Genomic DNA, 27,797 nt, shown 5'->3' on the forward strand with positions numbered 1-27,797 from the left:
AAGTAAAGGTACCTTACGGGCTCGTCTGGAACGGAGACCATTGCGGTGGAGTACGTTACTTATGGTATTGACTGAAACCAATGTCCCCACTGCCATGAGATCTTCCCGGAGCTCCTTCCTTGTTGTCCTTGGGTTAGCCTTGACTCTTCGGACAAGCCTGGCCTCGGCACGGGAGGACACTTTCAAAGGCTGTCCTGGCCGTGGAAGGCTAACAGTAGTTCCATAAGCCTTCCACTTACGGATGATGCTCCCAACAGTGGAGACAGGTAGGCCCAACTCCTTGGAAAGGGTTTTGTACCCCTTGCCAGCCTTGTGACCCTCCACGATCTTGTCTCTGATAGCCTTGGAATGCTCCTTTGTCTTTCCCATGTTGACCATGTCTGAGTGCTGTTCACAAGTTTGGGGAGGGTCTTAAATAGTCAGAAAAGGCTGGCAAAAGAGATCTTTAATCCACACATGTGAAGCTCATTATTCTTGGTGCCTGAACTACTTCTTAATACTTTTTGGGGACCAAACAGAATTCTTGTGGTTTGAGGGGTTGAATAATAAATGACACTCTGAATTAACTTTTAACGTTTTTTTAAAAAAAAAAAAAAAAAAAAAAAGAAAACAAAATTTGCTGCAGTGCATTTCCCACTTCCAGGCTGATCTACAGTACAAATGTCACAATGCCAAGTTAATTCCGCATGTGTCAACGAGCTAAATCTGCAGGGGGTTGAATACTACTTGTAGGCACTGTATGTGAGGAATGCCTAACAAACAGGCATTCCTCAAATGTATTAAAGCTGTCAAACAGTCACAAATCATGCACACGCAGTGACTCAAATATAACATTCGAGCACACCAAAGATACTCGTAAAACACCTGAGCATGCTCGTAAATCTCGAGTAACAAGCATGCTCACTCATCTATATATATAATCGTCTAATTCTGTCTGTTTGTCTGTAACGGAAATCCTGCGTCGCTGATTGGTCACGCCAGCCGCCCGCGACCAATCAGCGACAGGCGCAGTCCGGACTCGAATTGGAGCGGGATTTGAACCACGCTTCGCTGATTGGTTGCGGCCAGGCGGCTGCGACCAATTAGCGGTATTCGCGCGGCTACTTTAAATTAACCCCCCAATGTATCCCCCCGGGGCCCCTAATGAATTTCGTAAATACCTCATGTTACCAATACTGCCTGTGCGTGCCGCTATCGCTGACCGCGCACAGGCAGCACGTCACGACTATTTGCGGCTGCAGCCAGGGGTTTCCTGTTCCGCTTTCCACGGTGAGTGACGGGTTGTGGGCGGGGTTATCCACCATTGCATCACACCCGGCATCCACCACGCGCCCATTCATTGAGAGAGTGCGCGGTGGATGCCGGCTGTGACGCGATGGGGGATAACCCCGCCCACAACCCGTCACTCACTGTGGAACGCGGAACAGGAGACCCCTGGCTGCAGCCGCAAATAGTCGTGACATAAGCGGAAGCAAGAGCCGCTGCAGCCGGGGGTCACGTGCTGCCTGTGCGCGCAATTTAAACCCCACTTCGCAAATTGGTCGCGTCCGGCCGGCCGCGACCAATCAGATATTGGCGCGGAATTTAACCCCAGTTACAGTGCGACGTAGTTCAGTCACGTTTACTGAACAAGTTCTGTCAGTCACAGTGTGATGTAGTTCAGTCACGTTTACTGGACAAGTTCTGTCAGTCACAGTGCCACGTAGTTCAGTCACGTTTACTGGACAAGTTCTGTCAGTCACAGTGCCACGTAGTTCAGTCACGTTTACTGGACAAGTTCTGTCAGTCACAGTGCCACGTAGTTTAGTCACGTTTACTGGACAAGTTCTGTCAGTCACAGTGCCACGTAGTTCAGTCACGTTTACTGGACAAGTTCTGTCAGTCACAGTGTGATGTAGTTCAGTCACGTTTACTGGACAAGTTCTGTCAGTCACAGTGCCACGTAGTTCAGTCACGTTTACTGGACAAGTTCTGTCAGTCACAATGCCACGTAGTTCAGTCACGTTTACTGAACAAGTTCTGTCAGTCACAGTGCCACGTAGTTCAGTCACGTTTACTGAACAAGCTCTGTCTGTCACAGTGCCAAGTAGTTCAGTCACGTTTACTGGACAAGTTCTGTCAGTCACAGTGCCACGTGGTTCAGTCACGTTTACTGGACAAGTTCTGTCAGTCACAGTGCCACGTAGTTCAGTCACGTTTTCTGGACAAGTTCTGTCAGTCACAGTGCCACGTAGTTCAGTCACGTTTACTGGACAAGTTCTGTCCGTCACAGTGCCACGTAGTTCAGTCACCTTTACTGGACAAGTTCTGTCAGTCACAGTGCCACGTAGTTTAGTCACGTTTACTGGACAAGTTCTGTCAGTCACAGTGCCACGTAGTTCAGTCACGTTTACTGGACAAGTTCTGTCAGTCACAGTGTGATGTAGTTCAGTCACGTTTACTGGACAAGTTCTGTCAGTCACAGTGCCACGTAGTTCAGTCACGTTTACTGGACAAGTTCTGTCAGTCACAATGCCACGTAGTTCAGTCACGTTTACTGAACAAGTTCTGTCAGTCACAGTGCCACGTAGTTCAGTCACGTTTACTGAACAAGCTCTGTCTGTCACAGTGCCAAGTAGTTCAGTCACGTTTACTGGACAAGTTCTGTCAGTCACAGTGCCACGTGGTTCAGTCACGTTTACTGGACAAGTTCTGTCAGTCACAGTGCCACGTAGTTCAGTCACGTTTTCTGGACAAGTTCTGTCAGTCACAGTGCCACGTAGTTCAGTCACGTTTACTGGACAAGTTCTGTCCGTCACAGTGCCACGTAGTTCAGTCACCTTTACTGGACAAGTTCTGTCAGTCACAGTGCCACGTAGTTCACTCACGTTTACTGGACAAGTTCTGTCAGTCACAGTGCCACGTAGTTCAGTCACGTTTACTGGACAAGTTCTGTCAGTCACAGTGCCACGTAGTTCAGTCACGTTTACTGGACAAGTTCTGTCAGTCACAGTGTGATGTAGTTCAGTCACGTTTACTGGACAAGTTCTGTCAGTCACAGTGCCACGTAGTTCAGTCACGTTTACTGGACAAGTTCTGTCAGTCACAATGCCACGTAGTTCAGTCACATTTACTGAACAAGTTCTGTCAGTCACAGTGCCACGTAGTTCAGTCACGTTTACTGAACAAGCTCTGTCTGTCACAGTGCCAAGTAGTTCAGTCACGTTTACTGGACAAGTTCTGTCAGTCACAGTGCCACGTGGTTCAGTCACGTTTACTGGACAAGTTCTGTCAGTCACAGTGCCACGTAGTTCAGTCACGTTTACTGAACACATTCTGTCAGTCACAGCACGCTGAACAGATACTTCTTTACTGTACGCTATCACGATTTACTCTTCCTGTCTTTCAATGGGTCGTAAGCAAAAATACGCCAATGAGGATGATAGAATAAACTACATACATATTCTAGAATACCCGATGCGTTAGAATCGGGCCACCATCTAGTCACTAATAATTATACCATGTAACATTGAATATCTCTTTGATAAGGTCTGGAAAACCAAGCAAAATTTCAGTGAGAGCTGCTTGTAGGATTGCTAGAGAGGCAAATCAGAACCCCTGCTTGACTGCAAAAGACCCAGAAAGATTTAGCAGACTCTGAAGTTGTGGTACATTGTTCTACTGTTCAGAGACACCGGCACAAATCAGAAGAAAACCTCTCCTGCATTCTCACCGTAAAATTCAGTGTCAGAAGTATGCAAAAGAACATCTAAACAATCCTGATGCATTTTTGGAAACAAGTTCTGTGGACCAATGAAGTTAAAATAGAACTACTTTGCTCCTTAGATCAATGGAATGTGTGGAGACAAAAAAGAGTACAGAATTTCAGGAAAAGAACATCTCACCAACCATTAAGCATGGGGATGGATCAATCATGCTTTGGGGTTGTGTTGTAGCCAATGGCACTGGGAACGTTTCACAGGTATAGAAGAATGGATTCAATGAAATGTCAACAAAGTCTTGTTGCAAAATAACACCATCTGTAAAAACGCTGAAGTTGAAAAAACGATGGCTTCTATAAATGGATAATGATCCTAAATGCACATCAAAATCCACAATAGACTACCTCAAAAGGCGCAAGCTTAAGGTTTTACAATGGCCCTCTGTAGCGTCGGCGTCCCTCACCTCTCCGCTCCGTGCCCGGCGTCCTCCTCCCGCTCTGCTGGCAGCGCGCGCTGCTTCCCGGCCACTGTGCTTAGGGCGCGCGCGCTCCCCCTCTCTTGAAGGGGCCGCGCGCGCCGTCCTAAGGAGTCCCCGGCCAATGGCCGGAGGACTTCACCATATATAAGGCACCTCCTCCAAAATGGAGGTGCCCGAGCAATGTTGTTGCAAAGCCTTCACTCTGCTTCAGCCCTCAGGTTCCGTTACCAGTTACCTGCCAGTCACCTGCCAGATTCCTTCTTGATACCTGCCTGATATCCGCTTACCAGCTTGCAAGCCTGCGGTCCGACGGTCTGCCTTCTGACACCTGTCAGTCTGTCTATGGACCAGCCTGCCCGCTCACCTGGGAGCGCTCACCTGCTACCTGCCTGCTAGCCTACCTGGAGGCTCAGCAGTCACTTGCCGTGACCACCTGACAGTCCAGAGACTCTTGCCCGCTCACCTGGGAGCGCTCACCTGCTTCCTGCCTGCTAGCCTACCTGGAGGCTCTGCCGTCACTTGCCGTGACCACCTGCCAGTCCAGAGACTCTTGCCCGCTCACCTGGGAGCGCTCACCTGCTACCTGCCTGCTAGCCTACCTGGAGGCTCTGCCGTCACTTGCCGTGACCACCTGCCAGTCCAGAGACTCTTGCCCGCTCACCTGGGAGCGCTCACCTGCTTCCTGCCTGCTAGCCTACCTGGAGGCTCTGCCGTCACTTGCCGTGACCACCTTTCCAGTCCAGAGACTCTTGCCCGCTCACCTGGGAGTGCTCACCTGCTACCTGCCTGCTAGCCTACCTGGAGGCTCTGCCGTCACTTGCTGTGACCACCTGCCCGTCCAGAGACTCTTGCCCGCTCACCTGGGAGCGTCCACCTGCTACCTGTCTGCTAGTCTACCCAGAGACTGTCCCTGTCACTTGCTGTGACTACCTGCCCCTCTACCCAGAGACTGTCCCTGTCACTTGCCGTGACTACCTGCCCGTCTTCCCTGGGAGCCACCCGCTTCCTTACAAGGACCGCCCCCTTGTATAGTTGCTCAGAGGTTCCGCCTCCCAGACCCGTTACACCCTCACAGTCCCATGATTGAAAGTCCCATCATTGAAAATCTGTGACTGTGACTAGACCTCAAAATAGCAGTGCATGCAAGACGATTCAGGAATGTCACAGAACTGGAAGAATTTTCCAAGGAAGCATGGATGAATATCCCTCAAACAAGAATTGAAAGACTCTTGTCTGACTACACAAAGCGTTTACAAGCTGTGATACTTTAAAAAGGGGATGCGACTAGCTACTAACCATGCAGGCTGCACAAACCTTTGCATCAGCCCATTTTCCTTTTTGTAATTTTTAAAATGTAAAAGATGAAAATATATATATTTTTTGCCTAAAATACAAAGGAAATGTGTCATCTTTAACTTTAGGCCTTTTAGAGATCATTTCATCTTCAACTAGCTTAACTGTTCACAATAACAGTAATTTTGACCAGGGGTGCCCAAACTTTTACATGCCACTGTATATAAATATATAATTAAACAAAGCGACATGGGGTCCCCCCCTATTTTATGAAACCAGCAAAGGTAAAGCAGACAGCTGAGAGCTGATATTATCAAGCTGGAAAGGTCCTTGGTTATTGGGCCCTTCCCAACCTAAAAATAGCAGTCCGTAGCCGCCCCAGAAGTGGCACATCACATTAGATGTGTCAATTCTGGCGCTTTGCCTTCACTCTTCCATTTACCCTGGTGTGTTAGCAATCAGGTAATGGGGCTTGAGATTGATGTCAGCTGTTATTTGTAAAAAATCACAGCTGGCATCCAGCTCTGGTGTTAGCAGTAGAGAGGTGTCTATCAGATACCCCCATTACTAAACCAGTAATCAAACAATAAACCACACTTACAAAAAATACTTAATTTGAATAAACACTCCCCCACACTTTCCCTAGTTTACCAATTTATTAAAATTAAAAAAAAACATGCAGGTCCGATGTAATCCACTGAATCCGACGTACTCCACAAATGTAAACCTTAAAAACATAAAAAGAAAAACAAGACATTGTCCCTTGTTCACGAATTTATTAAAAAATATAGGCCCCACGCAGGTCCAACGTAATCCAGTGCTTCCCTCGACGTTCCCTAGTTCCATCATTAAAAGCCTATGGAGCCTTGTTCTGAGTCTCCATAGGCTTTTAGCAGCAGCTACTCCCAGCTCACGCTGCACTCCGAGAGACCTGGCTGCCCTGAAGAGTGGTGACGTCAGTAATGATAACGCTCATCAGAGTCACCGAGTCACGATGCCATCTGTGAGACTCGGCAACTCTGATGAGCATTATCGTTACTGACGTCACCGCTCTTCAGAGTCTCTGGGTGTCTTGGAGTGCAATGTGAGCCAAGAGTAACTGCTGCTAAAAACTTATGGAGACTCAGAACAAGGCTCCATAAGCTTTTAATGACGGAATCGAGGAATGTTGAGGGAAGCACTGGACTACATCGGACCTGCGTGGGACCCTTATTTTCTAATAAATTGGTGAACGAGGGACAGTGTATTTTTTTCGTTTCTCTCTGTTTATGTTTTTCGGGTTTCCATTTGTGGACTACGTCAAATCCAGTAGACTACATCGGACCTGCACCGTTTTGTTTTTTTTAATAAATTGGTGAACCAGAGAAAGTGTGGGGGAGTGTTTATTCAAATAAAGTATTTTTTGTGTGTTTTTTTATTACTGGGTTCGTAATAGGGGGTGTATGATAGATACCTCTCCATCACTAACACCGGGGTTTCATGCCAGCTGTGATTTTTTTTACAAATCACAGCTAACATCAATCTAATGCCCCATTACCCCAATTGCCAACGCAGCAGGGCAATCGGGAAGAGCAAAGACAAAACGCCAGAATTGACACATCTTATGTGATGTGCCACTTCTGGGGCGGCTGTGGACTGCTATTTTTAGGCCGGAATGGGCCCAATAACTTGTTGCATCATTCCCAAGAAGACTCACAGATGTACTAGCTCAAAAGGGTGCATTTACGCAATAATGAGCAAAGGGTCTGAATACTTATGACCATGTGATATTTCAGTTTTTCTTTTTTAATAAATTTGCAAAAATTTCTACATTTCTGTTTTTTTTCAGTCAAGATGGGGCGCAGAGTGTACTTTAATGAGAAAAAAAATGAACTTTTTAGAATTTAACGAATGGCTGCAATGAAACAAAGAGTGAAACATTTAAAGGGGTCTGAATACTTTCCGTACCCACTGTATTTATCTACAGGATATCTATTTATCTATTCTGAGGGTTCTGGCTGTGAACTTCCTGTGCTTGGCTGATGCAATTTCTTGGTTCCTTTGATATGTGTGAGTAAAAATTGGACTGCATGCGCATGGTAAATGTGATGTCCGTTTTTTTCTCGCACCCATTGACTTGCATTGGCGAGTCTCGTCTGAAATACGCTGCCACGCACAGCCTGCAGTGATTTTTTTCATCAGCTTGATTACAGCTGAGGAAAAACTCGCAGATCAGTAATGTCTCATTGAATAACATTGGTCATTGCACTTGTCCAATTTATACGCTAATGTGAGCGAACCCTCAGCTGGCACTTTCACGCATGCAGCATGTCCACACATCTGTGCTTGTAAACAGACACGTTTTATGTATCTAGAGATCACAAGGACTGAAGTTCTGGAGATCCTTTAGAAAGATTCAAAACTTTTATGTTTTATATAAAATGTTTCTCGAAAGGCAGATATTATTCATTGTATGTACTACCGAAAAGATACATTTATATCACTGGATGTTCAGAAGAAAATCTTCACCATCTTCTCTGGTGAAGACTAAATATGGCACCTTAGATAGTGTCAGTATAAAGTGTGACCCTCCCATTTCCTAAAAACCCAATTTAGCAACACGCGATATTTTATAGAAGCCTACACTTGTGAAAAAGTATGAACACATTTCACACATAAGGAAAATAGGAACAGTGTTTGCAATTTACCAACTTCTGTAAATGTAGAAATTGATCCTCAGTAGTGATGAGCGAGTATGTTCTGTTAACCCTTTCGGCGAGCATGCTTGGGTGCTCGCCGAGTATCTTCAGTGTGCTCGGGTGTTATGTTTTAGTTACTCTTGCTCATGATTTGCGACTGTTTGACAGCTTTAATACATGTGAGGAATACCTAAGAAACAGGAATTCCTCACATGTATTAAAGCTGTCAAACAGTCGCAAATCGTGTGCACGGCGTGACTAAAACATAACACCCGAGCACACTGAAGATACTCGGAAAACACCCGAGCATGCTCGTAAATCTCGAGTAACGAGCATGCTCGCTCATCACTAATCCTCAGCTGCTTGTTAGGTCTTTCTGTGGATATTGAGATGAGAAGCTCAGAATTTGCTGGAAATATTTTATTAAAGAGCTGAAGAAAGAAGTTTCAATATGATTTTTTCATATATGGATTCAATAGAAAGGAAAGGCTTCAAAGCCCATCTACTAAGCTTATGGTTTCTATTGAATTGCTCTGTGTGCGTGCTCAGAAAAAGGTTATGCACTCTTTGCTGCTGAACAGCGCATTGTTCAGGGGTCTACTGAGCAATTGGTGGGAGTCTCTAGACATGGCCCCCATCAATGGTCTGCAGACAATTAAAATGCCTGCCAAATATGAAAACTCATGTTCAAAGTTAAGTTACTCTTTGAACGGAATCTGTTAGCAAGTTTTTGCTATGTAATCTTATAGCAGCATGATGTAGGGACAGAGACCCTGAATCCATGGATGTATCACTTAGTTTACTGGATGCAGCAGTTATGATACCGAGTCAGTTTTCTCTGCTGCAGATCTAGCAGAGCTCAGTTGATGAGCTGTGTATAACCCCATCCACACCACAGCTTTCTGTCTACATTATATAGTGACAGAGAACTTCTAATCTGTGCTGGAGATGTGGTTGGACTAAGAGCCACAAGCCCAGTTGTCCTGTAGTGATAATCACTGCTAATAAAACACTGATTGTGTTGAAACAGCATAATTCAGCCCAGTAAGTGACACATCACCAGGGCTGCCACTAGTAATTTCGGAGCTCCATATTGGTAAAATTTTGGGGCCCCCTTGAGACTCAGCCCAGACTCCACCCCAGCTCCGCCTCTACCCCAGTTCTGCCTCCACCCCTTGAACCTTCCACAGTCCCACCGTCCACTCTTGGAAAAACTCCACTTCTGCACCACGTCCTCACCAATCACACATAAACAGTTCCCATCGAACATCATTTAGATTTTTTTTCACCACTTAAATAAAATAGAACCTATACATGTTTGGTATCTACAAACTCGTAATGACCTGGAGAATCATAATGGCAGGTCATTTGTAGCATTCAGTTAACATGGTAAAAAAAAAAAACAACTGTGGAATTGCACTTTTTTTGCAATTTCACCGCATTTGGAATTTTTTTCCCATTTTCCAGTACACGATATGGTAAAACCATGTCGTTCAAAAGTACAACTTGTCCCGCAAAAAATAAGCCCTCACATGGCCATATTGACTGAAAAATGAAAAAGTTATGGCTCTGGGAAGAAGGGGAGCAAAAACCTAAAATGCAAAGATGGAAAATTCTCCAGTCATGAAGGGGTTAAAAATCTATAAATTCTAGAACATAACTCTGTGATAATGTAAAAAAAATATAGTAGTCAAGAGTAAAAGCGGTCGAGGGGGGAGAGGACACCCTATTTGGCAACTATTCATGTTCCTACTTTCTGGTTGGCACCTTCTTAAAACGCAATCCTCGTCAGCAGGGCATGGCAACCCCTCAGCAGGGCGCGGCACTCCTTCAGAAGGGCGTGGCACCCCCCCACACACACACACAGCAGGGCTCGGCACACCCCCCCCACAAACACACCATGGCCAGGCACCCAACCCCCCTCACACAGCAGGGACAGGCACCCACCCCCCTCACACAGCAGGGCCAGGCACCCACCCCCCCTCACACAACAGGGCCAGGCACCCACCCCTCATATGCTGTCCGCTGCTGCAGTGCCACGGCCTCCTCCTCAACATACAGGAATCCCGCTGCTGCTGCTGCCGCTGCCGTCTGGGCGCACCTGCCTCCTGTCCCATCCAGAAGATGCACCGTGCACGTGTTGCACGCACATTGCTCTGCTCCAAAATGAAAGTGAGCATGAAGCGTGTGACTTGACCGGCGTCATTACGTCAGGACCATGATGCACCCGGCGGCGGTTTAAAGGTGTAGCGCATATTTCCGGCCACCGGATGCATTTATGGTTTAAACTGTGCGCAGACTCCTGCCTGACTTCCTGAGGCCCGGTGAGTAGAAGCAGAGAGAGGGAGGGGCACGGGGCCCGCGAGTCCACCGCCCGGGCTGGTGGGGCCCCCCCTTTTTCCTTCTATTCACTGGGCCTCACACAGGAGTAAGGGCAGTAATGCCCTGATGGCGGCCCTGCACATCACAGTAATCAGGGTCTCTGCTCTTAGATTATGGTGTTCTCAGATTACATGGCAAAAACCTGCTGACAGATTGGCTTTAATGAAAGTTACTCTATTAAGTCTGGATTAGGATGTTACAAAGCTTATGTGTAAATAGCTCTTTCAAGAACACTCTGGTACACTGCCCATATGAAACAATGTGGGGACATGGTTATACTGAGTCTATCTTCTTCCTATTATTATTATATATGTTGCTTCCTTGGCAGGATTATCCTGGTAAATAGCTGAGGTTTGCAGAAGCTGGACCCACAGCGATCAGCAGAACATCGGACACATTGTGACAGATTCATCATTGCATTAGCCAGTTTTTTGGTGTAAATACCTCTCAATTTGACTTTTTGATTTGCTACAAATTCATCAAACGATTTGTGCCTTATTTCAAGTTGTCTTTTATGGTTTAGACAGTTTTCTCATTTATTCATCAATGTGGCTTTTCCAGATGTTTTAGACAGAAATGCTACTTTTTTAAAATGTCACAAAATTTGGTTATCCTCTCCTGCATTCCCTTACCCCCCGGATTGAGTTTTTTTTGTATGCAAGTTAATTTGGTGCTTGTTTGCAACATTTTGTGACAAATGCGACTATTTCCACTAAAAAGCCGCAAAACCAGTTAAAGACAGAAAAAAGATAATTGCGCAAGATTTATGAATCATGTGTGTCATTTGGATGAATTTGGAACAAAAAAGTCACTGAAGACCACAAGTCAAAAAAGAAAAGTGACTTTAAAAAACACAGATGATGATTTTCAAAAATGCCTGTAATAATATTCCCATAGACAACAATAAATAAAAAAAAACAATACATTTAAGTTCCCTGTATCAGTTCCCAACCTCACTATGATATAACAAATAGATTACACTGAACCAGTCACGGGTGGGAAAAAGCAAATCTATTGCACCACATTACATTGTGTTAGCTTTGAAGTGCTTCTATTCCTCTAGATCTAAGTATTCACATTGGTCATGGAAGACATCTGAAGAGAGAGATTTTGAAATGAGAGTAATGCTCATTTTTGCAAGTGTTTCGCTCCCTATTAAATCTACACTTGTTTCACTCAAGGCACAAAGGAGCTAAAAAGAACAGTTTACGGCGCTGTTCAAAGTTTTCTAATACAGTTCACATATGTCTTCAATCATTCATTTGATCTCACTGTAACTAGTTTTCCAATACATTAGAATTCGGTTATATTCCTACTGACACTATAGCTTCTGCTGTTAATGGGACCCATGATGCTATTTCAACTTATCCTATTGATTTATAATGAGGATCGTCTTGGGTTATGTAGATTTCAATCAGGGCATGCTGGGATTTGTAGATTAACAATAACTGAAGAGCCACAAACTGGAGACCACTGGGTTACAATCTAGTTTCCAGTGACCCATTAGCAAATGTCCAGTCTTTTGTGACCAGCAGTCAAGTGTCCTATTATTTAGGGTATATTAATAACAGAATATATAGTCCGTGTTCACACTACAGCTTGGTCCCCATTCAACACTCTGTCAGGGGCTTTCATCTGAATAGCCAAAAAATGTCATTCAAATAGTTGCAGGCAAAGCCATACACTTCAATGAGGGAAACGGAGTCTATAACATGAAAGTTTAGAATCCACTTGACCCTCTTTTCCGCAGTGCCCATTTTTGTTGTATGCAATAGTATGATAGACTACCATACCTGTATCTGTTTAAATATAATTTACAAAGAAAAAGTTGGCACCACCATGATAAGAGGAATGTTAGGCTCACCTTGTGAAGTGAACCCACTAAGCCCCAGGTCTAGTTGGACCACATGCGTTGGTGCAGCAGGCAGGATGGCACATGGGGAGCGAGGACTTGGCACACTTAGGAATCTTAGGAGCAGCAGCACAGATTTCAGTATTGATAGAAGCATGTTAAGCACGGTGTGCACAGGAGATGGAGTACACCAAACTAGAGTATTGAATCACAATCCTAAGACACAGGTGTGTGGCCTAATGGGACTTAAAAGGCTTAGGGAGATGATGTCACTGAGCCATGTCGGGCAACCTGCAAAACCGGACGTGGAGCACAATAGAGTGCAGCAGACTGAGGTGAAGGGAGCAGAGCCTGGGATACCTGGGACAGGTGTGTTACACTATGTGTATAAACAAAACCCACAATATATAAAAAGAGAAAAAAGCTATAAACTAACTAAGGTGCACATCACAAAAAAATGTATTGAATGAAAATAATTTTTTGGTAATAATGACAAAAGTGTAATCAAGACACATGATAAACACTAAAAACATTAAAAAAATGTACAAAAAGCTAAATGGTCTGAAATAAAGACCAGTAAGCAAGAACCAGAGATGATTATAATCAAAAATACATGAGGAGCCCACAAATGGAAAAATAATAAATAAAATATCAATTTATAACTACGATGTGCACAAAAGTGGCAGTGCCAAATACATGAATAAAGTGTATAAAAAAAATAAAAATCTAACCACAAACCAGTCTAAATCCTAAATCCATACACATGGAAAACATAATAATGTGACACAACCAATTAGGAACCCATATTAAAAAAGCATGAAATACAAGATAATGAAAATAATGACCAAGATAGGAAATAAGGGAACTTGCTAAGGATCCCTATGTGTATCACTATACATGACAGCTTCCTAAGGGGTAACATTTTTGGTCTTTATTTTAAGCCGTTTGGCTTTTTGTACATTTTGTAAATGTTTTAGCCATTATCTTGTGTCTTGATAATACTTTTCTCATTATTGTCAATAAATGATTTACATTTATATATATTTTTTGTGAGGTGCGCTTCAATTGGTGTATAGCTTTTTTCTCTCTCTATGTATTGTATCTGGCAAAAAAACAGAGGCATCTATGAGGCTCTGACTGGATCACAGGAGTACGGGTAAATTCACCAGTGGGCCCCTCTGCAGAAGTAAGTTCCCAACCCACTATATGAGCAGTATTTTGCAAAATACACTTGAGTTATTATATACAAAGGGGGATAAGAAACAAATGGGTATGTAATATATCAGAGAATGTTCTATTTTAACCCAATCATGGACCTATTAGAAAAAATGTGACCATCGAAGCAAACATACTACTGAGGAACGAGAGTTATTATATGCAGACAATGGCAGCATCTCATCATTCAATAAACTACTGCTACTACTACTTTTTTATACAAACATAGGTAATTTTGTGAATGAGGCTAATGTAATATTTTCGTATATTTGAACAGTGGACCCTAGAGTCAATACTACTCGTCAGCCCTTGGCACCCCGGTCCAACACTGGACTCTATAAAAGAAGTCAGGCGCAGTCCAAAGTTTCATGTGTTGGCCTCTTTGTCTCATTAAAGTTATTTTCTGTATTGGGGGAGCATCTGAATAGATGAAAGTCCCCAACAGAGTCCTAAATAGGCAGCCAAGCTTAATGTTAACGCAGACTAATATCAATAGTAATAATAATAATATTAATAAAATCAAACACCTTTACATTTATTGGTTTGGAGCTGTGTATCATTCTTATACCAGACAATGCCAGGCAGTCGTCATCTAGCTCCAGTATGCTAATGTAGCACCCTGAGGATTCGGCTGCTACAGGGGTATTGCACCTCAACCCAGAGGTGTGATATTCCACTCCCGGGTAAGGAAGGAGTGTGGAACTGAGCTCAGATAGACTGCATGCACTACATACATCCCATTCCAGAGGAGCAGGCCGACGGTACTCCCACTTAGAAATGTGCAGGTACAACCGAGCCTGTTCCTGGCTGGAGTGGGAGGGGGGTGGTACATCCCATGTAGTGTAGGGGCAGATAGGGGGAGCAGTCTGGGTAGTGATAGGAGCTCATTGGGTGCTGGTCACCTGAGCTCACACATAGAGGGATATATAAGGAGGGCACCAACTTAGATCAGGGTCAGACGCTGAGAACAAGTCAGTTGGAGAGGAGAGAGAAGGAAACAGCAGCCCTGGAGAGAGAGAGAGTGGAGCAGAGAAAGACCCAGAGGGGGAAGACTGAAGGGACCCAAGAACCCAAATTAGAACACCGGGTGAGGAGTCAGCAAGAGGGTACCGGAACCCAAGCTGGTGGGGGCAAAGACATTCCCCAGCCAGAGACCGGAGACCGTGGGCAGTGTCTGTCACGGTCACCCACCACATTCACCCCGAAGGCACACCACATGAAGGGTCAGGGAACCCAGGGCCAAGGGTGTCCCAAAAGAAGGCCCGAGGGAGCTGGACCTAGGTGAATCACTGGTGGGGACGGCTGAAGAAAGGACAGAGGGAGAGCTCAGGGCCACGCTCTGGACTTGTTTGGGGGTTGGCCGGATCCAGGACCTGGTGGACGCAGCACGGCTCGGGTGGTCACTAGCAGCTGGAGTGACCAGTACAACATCAGCAGTAAGTAAACACCCTTAACTGCACAACCCGAGTCTGTCTTCATTGCCGGCTGCATCGCACCACCACAACCCCCATCCTCTGCGCCTGTCCCCTCTGAGGCTATACCCCTCCCGTTGGGGGTTATCTCACCAAGCTGCGCACCCACCATCAGCCTCAGCGGACCCTGCAGCAGCGGCGGCCACAGTGACCGCATCACAACGGGTGGCGTAGTCGACACAAAAGAACTTTAGTAACATCTGTAAAGCTGCCACATAACACTGAGCTTGACGCCCTGGGCACGGGACCGGGTCACAGCCGCTCGGAGACTACAACCCCCCATCTGATCCGGTGCCGGGTATTCCCCTCAAAAAGGAATATGTCCCAGGGGGCGCGTCACTATCAATTGAGAAACACTAATTCGGAGGAAACTGAGCAGGTTTATGTGATTTCCAGTACATATTCATTGATGTCAGTGTGATTTTCTTGTATATTGGCTTGTTTATGCAAAACAGCAGGCAGGGCTTTATTTGTGGCCAGGTTCTACACAACCGGAAAAGAAAAAAAAAAGTAATTGAGTTGAAGTGATTGAGAATTAAGTGAAATGGGATCACAGAAGAAAAGATCACACGTCAGATGGTGAGTCCTATAAGAGATGAAGGCAGCAGAGGAAACCTCACTATATTGCTCTCATCAGCTGCAGGTTGTGATTCTGCCTCAGTCTCTCTTTCCATTTCAGTATATGTTACATCTTATATTTGTGTCTTCTTTAATACAGTCGTTTTCAAAACTGGTTTCATTCCTGAGCATTGTTCCCATGCTCTTGAGACATGGCTGCAATCAGAATTTTGTATCATGTCAATTGTGCTCCAGAACTTGTGCTGATTCATAAACTGAGCTAGTGAAATTGTACAGCTCATAAAGAAGTGGCGCCAACTGGCATCACCGTGTCACAGAGGTGGGATTTCTCACGTCTAGCACTGGCACATGTGGATTGGCATAAACTATGATTGATTTAATACTCTATAAGAGCGAAACAATGTACTATTAATCATATAGAATATTATTGTTGCATTGCAGATGTGGATACAAGTATGGATTCTGTGAACTATCAGGAGCAGCCACAACCAGCAGGTAAAGTCAATAAAAGGGAACCTGTCATGCAATTCATGCTGCCCAAACTGCGGACAGCATGAATAGCAGCCTGACTGCACAATTACAGCCAGGTACATTATTCTCTGAAAATGCTTCAGCATTTCACAGAAATTATACTTTAAAGATCCAGCCAGGGACCATAGCCAGAGAAGAGACTAGTCTGGCCGGCTCTTCCCAGCACTGCTACAGGTGATTGACATGTATCTCACTATATACACATGTGGAACAGACCTGTCAATCATCTGCAGTGGCACTAGGAGACGCTAGCCAGAGGCGGAACCGGACTACTCTGGTCTTCTACTATGGTTCAAGGTCAGATCTTCAGTGTACATTTTCTCGCCATATGCAATATTGGTTTGGACAGCATGAATCACCTGACAGATGACCTTTAATGTTGTTTCTTCTGTGTTAGATTGAATTCAGAACCTATAAAACAAGGTCCAAAGTATGGACCATGATGTCCAAACCAGCCTGGGTCTCCTGAACAGGCATTACAGGCATGTATAAGGCTGTTGAGTTGAAGTCAAGAGACCCGAGGTCGGTCCAGACATCATAGTTTATTGGTACTCATTTTTTGGCTTACATTTACATTTTCGTTTAAATGTATTATTATTATTATGATTATTATTATGATTATTATTTATTATTAATTGTAATAATAATAATGCATTTTTAGAAACAATCTCTGATGATATGTCCTTTTTAGTAACTTCTTTCATTCCTTGTGAAATACTTGGATCTTTTTTGTTATAGTGATTGTTTAAGATATTTTAAATCTGGCAAGAAAGCAGAGGATGCATTAAAAAACACAATAACCTAGTCACTTAAGGATAGTTGAGAGGTCATCATTGTAAAATTGCTAAAAAAATAACCAGTAGGACCATCTCTGCATGGGACAAATTAAGAGTTATTTTAATGAATCCTCTGCTTTCTGCTTGCCTCATCCACTAAGATCGCTGTTGTGTTCTTCTTGATTCCAAAATGGCCACCACATTTGCCTGGAGAGAGCAATGGTATAACTAAACCACACCTCCCATGCCCTTCTTATCCCACAGCACAGGAAAGCAGGGAATAGGAGGCGTTACAACTTAACACTGCTCCCAATCCCACCATAGCCGCCATTTTGGAAGCAGAAGGAAAGGAACTTTGATCTGAGCGAAGGAGGTAGTGAGAATCCAACAGAGGGCACCAAGTAAGGTGACTATACATGAAAAAATGTATGTTACTGATCAGTGCCAGGGTGGAGAGCGGTTTTAGTTTTGTGGTGGTGAATTGGGTTGATTTTTAATTCTGTTGTAAAAAGGAAAAAAATGTACCATTTTCTTTATGTAAGGCTGTGATCAGCTCTGTTCAGCTCCCTGGTTTTACAAATCTGTCAGCAGAAGTGTGACTGAGCAGGTTTTTTGTTTCCATTCTTAATGTCAGCACAATTTAACTAATACGTTGAGTTTCCTCTGGTTTCACAAACGTTTTTCTATTTCAGATCTTAGTGTCTGTTCTTTAAAAAGAGTCACAGAGCTCGACCCTCGTGCTGCCAAATACCAGCACTGTAAAGAAGAGGATGAGCCACAATCAGAGGACATAGAGCAGACCCATCTCCAAAGAGAGACCAATAGTGGTGAGGAGGAGTCATTGTGATTTTTTGACTTGTAGTTTCCAAATTACTTGTGCATTTGTGTTATGTCTGGGGGCGAGACAATAATTTTATTTTCACAGTCCCTTTAAGAAGGGAGTCAAGTGACTCAGACTGCATGAGGTGCCTATTGCAAGATTAAATACCCATACTGTTCACTTTCTTATATCACAGTCTAAAAAAGTAAATGGGAGAAAATGTAAAACAATTGCCCATCTAATATTAGAGGGGGAATGTGGCACAGAGTGCCAGGGGCAGACATGCCAATGGTGCAACTTACGCAACCCCACATGGGCCTAAGAGGTATGGAAACCAACTTCCACCTCAAAAGCACCAACAGCTTCTATCACAGACACATTATAGGACTGAAATGGGCCCATTCTTGCACAGGGACCCACTTTTGTCTATGTCCACCCTGCAGAGTGCATATTACTTCTGTGTATATTTGAAAGTGTTGTCCCATATGGCCTTTTGTGCATAGGGATGTCATGGAGGTGATACTAAAAAACCTATGGGCCAGAGCAGATAGCTGATGCCGAATGTTTTTTGCTCTAGCATCCCTGGCACGACTATGTATTACACTTACCATTTATTGCAAAACTTCCCCATCAACTGTACCTAAAATATGCCAGACAAACAGGACAATAGAGATGATAACTCGGTATATTCATCAACATATCAAAAAAACGATTTCCAATTAGTCATTATTATCCATGAGACCACTTGTGAGGTTACTTTCCCATCAACAATGTGTACAACTCATTGTGCACATGGCAGACACCAAAATTAGCAGATAACTGGAACGCTGGATCTGACATTTGGATTAGATATTTGGAGATCACAGGATTGACGTTCAGATGTCTCAGTTTGGAGTTGAACTGAACAATATACAAAGCTTAGTGCACGATGTGTAATTCTTAAATCTTTGATTTAATTCAGATTCAATTGTACTTCAAGGAATGAACTCCAGTTTTTAAAGGAAAGCTATCAGGATGTCAAGTTTCTTACATGGTAATATATTAGATCGACTACTGAGGCAATTATTTGGGTGGGCATGTCTTGATGAGACAGTCACTGTAAGATTTTTTATAGGGGTTGTCCATTTTTTTCTTTTAAAAAAGGGCCACAGGTACGTAACATTTAAAGATAACTTTTTAAATTGAATACAGCAAAATAAGTATTGCTTACCTGTTGAAGCCAATGACTCTCCAACTCCACTTCTACACTGCTCCCCTGAGTTCTTTATCATTAGAACTACAGTGATAACATCCCTTTTACAGCATGTGAGTGCTGCAGACAGTATTTGGGCTCAGTGGTCTTGTGCCCTCCACTCCTCCATCACTACTGAGCCCAGTGGTTGGCACAGAGTTGACACCACCAAAGTCCTATCATAGAGACGGTAAGCAGTGGAGAGACAGTGACCAGTGGTGAGAGGGTGCTGGACCGGAACAGGCAAGTAATACTTTTATTATTTTTAAGCATAACCTTGTGTCATTTTAAACAAATTTGAATGAAAAGTTCCCTGGTAAAATATGTATTGATAGTACGTCTTATAATGATAATATAGAACACTGAGTATATATGGACTTCAGATTGCTGACCAGTAGTGTGTACTTTCCCCTAACTCTATTAGCAAAACATTATTAGCTTGTCCTATTCTTGCAGCATCAGCTCTTCCTGCCACAAGCCACTCTCAGCTCCTCATCCTCATCTGCTGTGGGTATGGTGTTCATTTTCATACGTTACCACCTACTCTTTGCAGACTGCCACAACACCAGCTTATGTATCTTGGGTGTCCTAGATTAGAAGTTTTTTTCTCACTCCTGTGCCTATTATGCCTTCAGACTACTAAAAAGGAACCTTTTAAATAAGTATATTGCTTGACCACAAAACCACACAGTTATACCTTCTGTCTGAAAGAAAAAATGTCAATCCTTAGGCAATTCTGCGAGAACATACTCATGTCGGGTATTTTATTTACTACAATAGCTATTAGTATTAAAGAATGGCTGTGGAAGAAGTGTCTTACTGTCCTAACAACAGACTCTAACCCTATATATATATATACAGTATATGTATATACAGTATATGTACTAGATTGCAAAGAAATATGTATAACATTAAATATATATAAATGCTGTATGTCACAATGACAGATTAGATATACGGTAATCTTTTAACTTTATTACGTATATAGAATGTTACAATTGAACCATTGTGTGGCAGAGGTAAAAGTTGCTGCCACTCCCTGATGCTCATGGGGCCTAAAGCCACATGGCTATAGATATTGGATTGACATCAGACATTTCATGTTAAGCTCTTGGATAGGTAATTAATATATTGCTGAACATAGTATCCAAATTATAGTGTCCAACTACACACACAAGCGGGGCCACATACAAACTACTTCACTGGCAGCACAGACAGAAGAGGGTCCTGTGTAAGAACAATATATGGGCCTTTTGCAGTCCAGTAGCTCAACATAATGCACAATTCCATCTGTTATGGAGGTGAAAATGGGCCCCCTTACCTCTTGGGCCCCTGATGCACCAATGATATGCCCCTGCACTACGTATCTTATCTGCATATATATTGTTTTTTTTTTATTCCTTTAACTTTGCTGATCACTGATTCCCTGATATGTGAAGTATGCATTATATAGTTAAAGTGGTTGGCCACTACTAGGACAACCCCTTTTTAATCTAATTGTTTGACCCCGATAAAATAAAAAAGCTTATACTCACCTTCCGTGCCGGCGCCATTCCAGCAATGTCGGCACTCGCAGTCCCGCAGCTTCCGTACAGTTGTTGTGACACGTGAGCCAGGCACCCAATCAGCTCTGGCGTCACTGTCCCCGCCCTCGGACAAATTGAAAATGAAGAGGAAGTCAGAGATCAGCTGCAGCCCGGACTTCCTCTCCATGTTCAATTCGACAGAAGGCAAGGACAGTGATGCAAGAGCTGATTGGCTGCCAGGCTCACGTGTCACAACAACAGCACGGAAGCCCCAGGACCGCGAGTGCCGACATCGCTGGAACGGCGCCAGCACGGCAGGTGAGTGTAAGCTTTTTTTTTTGATCAAAGCCAAGAGTAGGGTATGACAAGGAGCTGTCCAAGTAGTGGACAACTTCTTTAACATCTCAAATGCATTAGACTTTCTTTCTGAAAGCGATAAGTTACTCAGCTCCCCCAGGTCCAGTGTTTCAATTACTGCCCCAGTCGTTTAAAGGCCCCTGCGGCAATGTGATTGCTGCAGTCAATCACTGGGCTCAGCGACTTCTGCATCTACATAATCACACTTCAGATCATCTAAGTATGTAGTATAGTACAGGTAAATCCAGTGACTCACAAGTGACATCTTTCTGATCATATTTGTTAATTTTTCCTATTCTTCTTTATCAGACTGCACATACTGTAACTACTTCTTCAGCCAATACTTATCTCTACAGAATGTAATGCACGGACATCTTTGGCTCATAGATTTTTACAGCACTATCCCCACACCGCATTGCTATTTCCAAGAATAGTGCTCCCCAGAGGAATAGTATCCACAACGGTAACAGTGCTGATTTTGAGTTTCCATATCGTAAAGGCTTGTTCATACGTTGTACTTTTGCTGCATTTTTACACTGAACGTTGTTGACACAGAAAACGCAGCGTTTGACAGTATCAGCAAAGTGAATAAGATTTCTGAGATCTCATGCACTTGCTGCTTATATTTTCCTTGCAGATTTAAACATTCAAAGTGATTTTTCAAATTTGCAGCATGTCAATTATTTCAGTGTTTTTGTAGGATTTTCTACCCATTCTAATGAATGAGAAAAACTGCATGCAAAAATGCAGCAAAAAATCAGCAAAAACATGCATATTTTACACTGTTTTTCCTGCCAACACCCAGAGGTTTTGCAGCAAAAACATCTGCTGTAGATACTGAACGTGTGCACATATCCTAATAGTGCCCCCTCTGAGCCTACACACAGTAATAGTGCCCCTTCTGAGCCTACACACAGTAATAGTCCCCCTCTAGACCTGCACAAAGTAATAGTGCCCCTTCTGAGCCTACACACAGTAATAGTACCCCCTCTGAGCCTATGACGCGCCCCCTGGGCCGTGGGATACTCGGCAGCCAGGCCTCTGGCTGCTGGGGGGATATCACGGTGGCTGGCCCAGTCCGTGGCCCAGGGCGGTCACTCAAAAGGGGAATATGAATATATGGGGGAATTTGGGAAAGTTCGTGACGCCACCTGTGGTGTCTGGTGAGGATCACCAGTGCTGCAACAGTCCTCTGAGGCAGATGTTAGGGCAGCTCATGATGGGACGGCTCCCCACAGGTGGAGCAGGCCTCAGGGCAGTGTAGTAGAAGAGAGTGGGTCGCGCTGGGCGTTGTAGTGCAGTGGGAACAATGGCGCCGATGAAGGAATGGACAGAGGCAGTGCAGTGCAGTCATCCAAGATTTTACTCACAGTTCTTTAGACACTTCACAGGTGCACTATACAGGTAAAGGTCTCCCTCGTCGCGCTGCTTTCACCGGGCAGGGGTTCAATCCTTCCTCAGGCAACTTGGGAATGCCTGGCAGAACCCCACTTTCTCGTGTTCCTATTTTGACCGTCTTTATTCTGGTCCTTCTCCCTCCTGCTCTGCTCTGCCCACTCTCAATCCCGCTCGGGTGCTCTGAAGTCCTTCCTGTACGTTGGATCCGGGACCTACTTGACCTTCCTGGGGATTAGAATGCCGCAGCGATCCCTCTGTCTTCTGACAGATGCAGGGCGTACGGGTGCCGTCCTGCACGCGCCGTACCCCCTGGAATCCTTTCTGTAGAACGGAGCCTACTCCCTGCTCCCCTCCGGGGCCTTCTGACCTGGCCCTACTTGTGGAGCAGATCTCCTAATGAGACTCTGCTCCCGGACTGTTCTTCTGAACTGTCCCGAGCTGTTCTTCTGAACTGCTCCCTCAAACTGACCTGCCACCCTAAGATAACTTCCCTATTTATACTCCTACTAAAGTGTTCCCTCTAACTACTTCATCCACCCACACCCACTACTGGTTCCCCCTACCTTTGGGTTCCCCCCACTCCAGCCAGGGTCAGGGCTCAGCAGAAACATACATTGCGTCTTGCCCCTCTAGCCGGCCTGGAGCAGTGTAGTGTTGGATGCAGGTATTTTGGGGTTCCGTGCAGCACTCCCATCTTACCTGAGAGAAGGGAGACACCACACCTCTGGGTGAGGTGCAGTACCTCTGTGGCGACTGAACCCTCAGGGGCGCCACACCTACACACAGTAATACTGCCCCTTCTGAGCCTACACACAGTAATAGTGCCCCCTCTGAGCCTACACACAGTAATAGTGCCCCTTCTGAGCCTACGCACAGTAATAGTGCCCCCTATGAGCCTACACACAGTAATGGTGCCCCCTATGAGCCTACACACAGTAATAGTGCCCCCTCTGAGCCTACACACAGTAATAGTGCCCCCTATGAGCCTACACACAGTAATAGTGCCCCCTATGAACCTACACACAGTAATAGTCCCCCCTCTGAGCCTACACACAGTAATAGTGCCCCCTATGAGCCTACACACAGTAATAGTGCCCCCTCTGAACCTACACACAGTAATAGTGCCCCCTCTAAACCTACACACACTGTGCACTGTGGATTGGACACAGCGCAAGTGCGCTGCATGAAATCCGCAGCAGCCAGATGTTACAGCATAGTGGATGGGGTTTATACAAATCCCATGTCCACTATGCGTCTGCGGCTCGCCCGCGGAAACTGACATGTGGCACATTTTTGCAGACCGCAGAATGTAAATTTCTCTGGCGGGTCCGCATGCGGGCTTTCCCCATAGACCTAATCTCTATGGGGAAAGTGTGCATTTGAGGGAAAAAAGAGGCATAATGAGCGGAAGCACAAGGCGGCTTCTCCACAGCCTTGGGGCTGCAGCCGGCTCCAGATAGTCTGCACATACCCTTACAGGGCCTTCTGAGCCTACACACAGTAATAGTGCCCCCTCTGAGCCTACACACAGTAATAGTGCCCCCTCTCAGCCTGCACACAATAATAGTGCTCCTTCTGAGCCTACACACAATAATAGTGCTCCTTCTGAACCTACACACAATAATAGTGCTCCTTCTGAGCCTACACACAATAATAGTGCTCCTTCTGAGCCTACACACAATAATAGTGCTCCTTCTGAGCCTACACACAATAATAGTGCTCCTTCTGAGCCTACACACAATAATAGTGCTCCTTCTGAGCCTACACACAATAATAGTGCTCCTTCTGAACCTACACACAATAATAGTGCTCCTTCTGAACCTACACACAATAATAGTGCTCCTTCTGAGCCTACACACAGTAATAGTGCCCCCTATGAGCCTACACACAGTAATAGCCCCCCTCTAAACCTACACACAGTAATAGTACCCCCTCTGTGCCTACACACAGTAATAGTGCCCCCTATGAGCCTACACACAGTAATAGTGCCCCCTCTGTGCCAAATGTATCATGCAGTTAGCACCTTTCTAATACATTTGGCACAGTGTCTGTCTTGTCTAGTTTTATCACTGTTATCACTATTGTTAAGCATCTTCTTGTCTATTAAGTGTAGTTGGTGGCTTTTCTTCCACCATACAGCAGAAGCCCTTCCGCACCAGACCTGTGTGGAAGTGTTATCAGCAGGGTTGCGTATGTACTGTTTGACTCACAGCCTGCAGCCTAGGCTCAGGATGTGGTAATTGCCTTGGTGTGGCAGCAATGAGTTCTCATCAGGCTGCTCGTATTTGTATTGTGTCCAAGGAGCGGCAGCCGGTTAAGGCGTTAAATGCTTGTGGGTTTCTGCTAAATGTCGAGCTCTGGTTGGATTTACTGAGTGTTCTGGTTTGCAAATGAAAGGCATATCTTTATCGGCATAGAGCTTTATGTTATATCTGACATGTAAGTAGAGTTGGTTAACCACTGTATATTTCGGGATGGTGGTATTACTTTTAGATGTGCCATGCATGTAAACCAAAATAGACCGATAGTACCAAGTGCTCAGAGAGGTGATTACAATATATGTCTCTTATTATTATATATATGGAACTATAGTGAGAGAAATGTGAATTAGATACCTGCTGTGGATCCTTCTATAGCCTATTACCATTGGACATGTTGATGTTCATTTGCTCCCATTGCTGGTGTTTCTCTCAATCGCTTTAGTAGACATCTGCTGTAGTTTTCTTACTTGCTAGTTGCAGACCAAAATACATATTCTAATTCTCATTCCTCATTGATAATTTAAATAAATCAGTAAAGAGTCCAAATACTTCATAAATGTTTTGTGTATCAAAAATTCTTTATTACAAAAAACAATAGACACCCCATAAAATATTAGAAAACCCCTAAAACAAAAGAAACCCCATAAAAAAGAGGCAGCGTGGTTTTATCTGTAATAAGTATGGCAACAACAATATATGCAGGGTGCATAGCTATCATGCTGAAATTATCAGCATATATTTCTCACATATCAATTATATAGTGCACTACGAAGATTACAGATCTTATATAAGGTACAAAAATTACATATAACCAATTGTATTGATTACATCTGTGCATAAGGTTAAACAATTCTCCCAGAGACCAAATAATTATTGTTTAGTTAGAATGAACCTTACAATTTTATCAGTTCAACCTTAGCATAACAGATCCCAAACAATATTAAGTATATATAACAACACAGGTTCCCCAAGACAATTGGTCAATAGTATATTATGCAGTAATCCCCAAAGGGCAATGTCAAATTATATACACACCCGTTGCCATATGAGTAAGGAACCACACTGCCTAGTACCCCAACGCGCGTTTCGCGTGCTGCTTCATCGGTTTCAAGTGTTATTAGTTATCCTCTTTTGATGCATATGTATGCACATTATAATTGTAATGAATCTCTGTATCCTAATCTGTTTATGTATACAAAATACATATTCTGTTTAGTTGATGATCAGCCCAGACGAAACGCTCTTCTTGAAAAGCTGTTAGACGTATTAATATTAATACCTGGGTATTACCTTAGATGGGTTTTTGAACTTAAAGCGGTTGTCCACTACTAGGACAACCCCTTCTCCATTCTAATATTTCCCCCTATGCTGTTCTTACACTTCCTCCAAATGTATGTGGTTCGTCCGAAGGTGAGGAGAGTCGAGCCAGTGCTGATTGGCCACAGGGATCGCGTTTCATAACAATGTCACCCGATCCCTAGGAGAGCCAGTGCTGACATCGCTGGAACGGCACCGACATCAGAAGTGAGTATAAGTGTTGTTATTTTCTTGAGGGGACACAGGGATTGAGAAGGGGTTGTGGACAACCCCTTTAAGATATAGAAATAAAAGTATTTACGGTAGATACAGGGCTAGAACAGTGAAATTAATATTTGTTGCCGGTGGCGTAAAGCCTAGCTATTATTCTGATTATAATCTTTATGCTCCTGTCACCTTAGCCTTATTAATAGCCCATATGGTTGGCCATTGTCTATAATGATCTGGTCATTTAGCCTCCATGGCAATCACCACAGACCAACAGGAACGAAAGGAGTAAAACACCTTGCTAGCACCATTGTCACTTGATTCTAGTGATCGAAGGGGTTCAAGCAGAAGGACTTCCCTAATCGAATATTAATGGCATTTTCTACTGATATTTGCCATTAGTGTCTTAAGGATAAAAACCCGTCTATGTATAGATTCTCATTTAGGGAGCTACCAGTGAATGTACACTTACATATATTGTAATTGCAGATTCTAAGGAGCAGTAATGTGATAAGAAAGCAGAACAGCAGCAGGAAAACACAATGGCTTTGATTCATCAAAGTGTTTACACCAGAAAACTGGTGTTAAACACATTGAAAAGTCTCTAATTTTCTGCACAATACCAGTTTCCCAAAAAATTGTGACTTTTTTTCTTGTTTTCACACCAGTTTCAGGCAGCTCTGGCAAAATGGATAGAGCCAGGGCGGGATGGGGCGTGGGAATGCCTGCATCAAATTCAGCAATAGTAGTGCCATTTTTTCCGCCAGAAATGTTACTCCAGTCCCCAAGTGGAGTAACATTTCTGGTGAGGTGCATGAAGACGCACATTACTGATAAGTTGCACCAAATTAATTAAGTGGCGTGCGCCTCTTAATTAATTCAGCGAATCTTATTCTTGCATGCCCCTTCATTAAGACTGTTGCATAAAACACCAGTCTTAATGAATCTAGGCCAATCTGTTGAGCTAAAGGACTGTCAGCAGACTACAAGCTGCCATATATAGCAGCCTAGATTGTGCTTGATGCTGTAAGCATAGAAATTGATTTTTTTAAATAATTTTTTCCATGATTAACCTATTATTTTATCAGATTGCTTCTCTTTATAAATCAAATGGTTCTGGTGAATGTCCTGATGTGTGTATAGATTCCCTTATATTCTGCACTTCTAGTCTGCCAATGCAGCTGGTGCCAAACTAAACCTTCAAGTAAGATGAGATGTTTTCTTTATCTATAAAACCAGCCTAAAAAAGAAAAGCAAGGGCTGAGTAAAATGTTTGTTAATCATCATTGCTGCTTTATAAAACAACCTAATTACAGTATTAGCAATCAGATATAAGTTTTACCAAAACAAGGCTCTAAATTTCCTTTATAAATATAAGTTTGAAAAAAAAAGTGCTGTCTACTTACAGTCACCACTAGAGGGAGCTCAGGAGCCTACTGCATACTGCCCAATTATAAGACGGTATCCTTTAAGCTCTTAGCCTCCACCAGCATCTATCTTTTAAATCTATTTCTTTGTAGATTATTTGAAGCTCTGTATTAGATAAATGGAGCTCAAAACTCTATAAAGATATAAAATGAAAATCAGAAGAGAATTTGGGCCCATAAACAACATGATACAAGGTATAGATTCACCTCAGTATGTAGCTGGTTATATAGAACTAGATGGTGGCCCGATTCTAACGCATCGGGTATTCTAGCATATGTCTCCCGACCCTCCTTTA

General features: G+C 43.9%; 1 protein-coding gene across 3 annotated transcripts in view; it reads left to right on the plus strand.

Moving 5' to 3' along the window:
- The window catches only part of IKZF3 (IKAROS family zinc finger 3), a 120,952-nt gene that overhangs the window by 50,195 nt on the left and 42,960 nt on the right, over positions 1–27,797 (plus strand). For 2 of the 3 annotated variants that reach the window (XM_073681107.1, XM_073681109.1), the window contains exons 2-3: positions 16,092–16,145; positions 17,650–17,784. In XM_073681107.1, coding sequence (XP_073537208.1) covers positions 16,092–16,145; positions 17,650–17,784 — 189 coding nt within the window. Of the gene's footprint in view, positions 1–15,614; positions 15,651–16,091; positions 16,146–17,649; positions 17,785–27,797 lie in introns of those variants that run through there. The other variant, XM_073681108.1, reaches the window with a different exon arrangement.

Source organism: Phyllobates terribilis, unplaced genomic scaffold (assembly GCF_046119375.1).
Source record: "Phyllobates terribilis strain yellow unplaced genomic scaffold, ASM4611937v1 Scaffold_5__5_contigs__length_657084704, whole genome shotgun sequence".
In the NCBI taxonomy this organism is placed as follows: Eukaryota; Metazoa; Chordata; class Amphibia; order Anura; family Dendrobatidae; genus Phyllobates; species Phyllobates terribilis.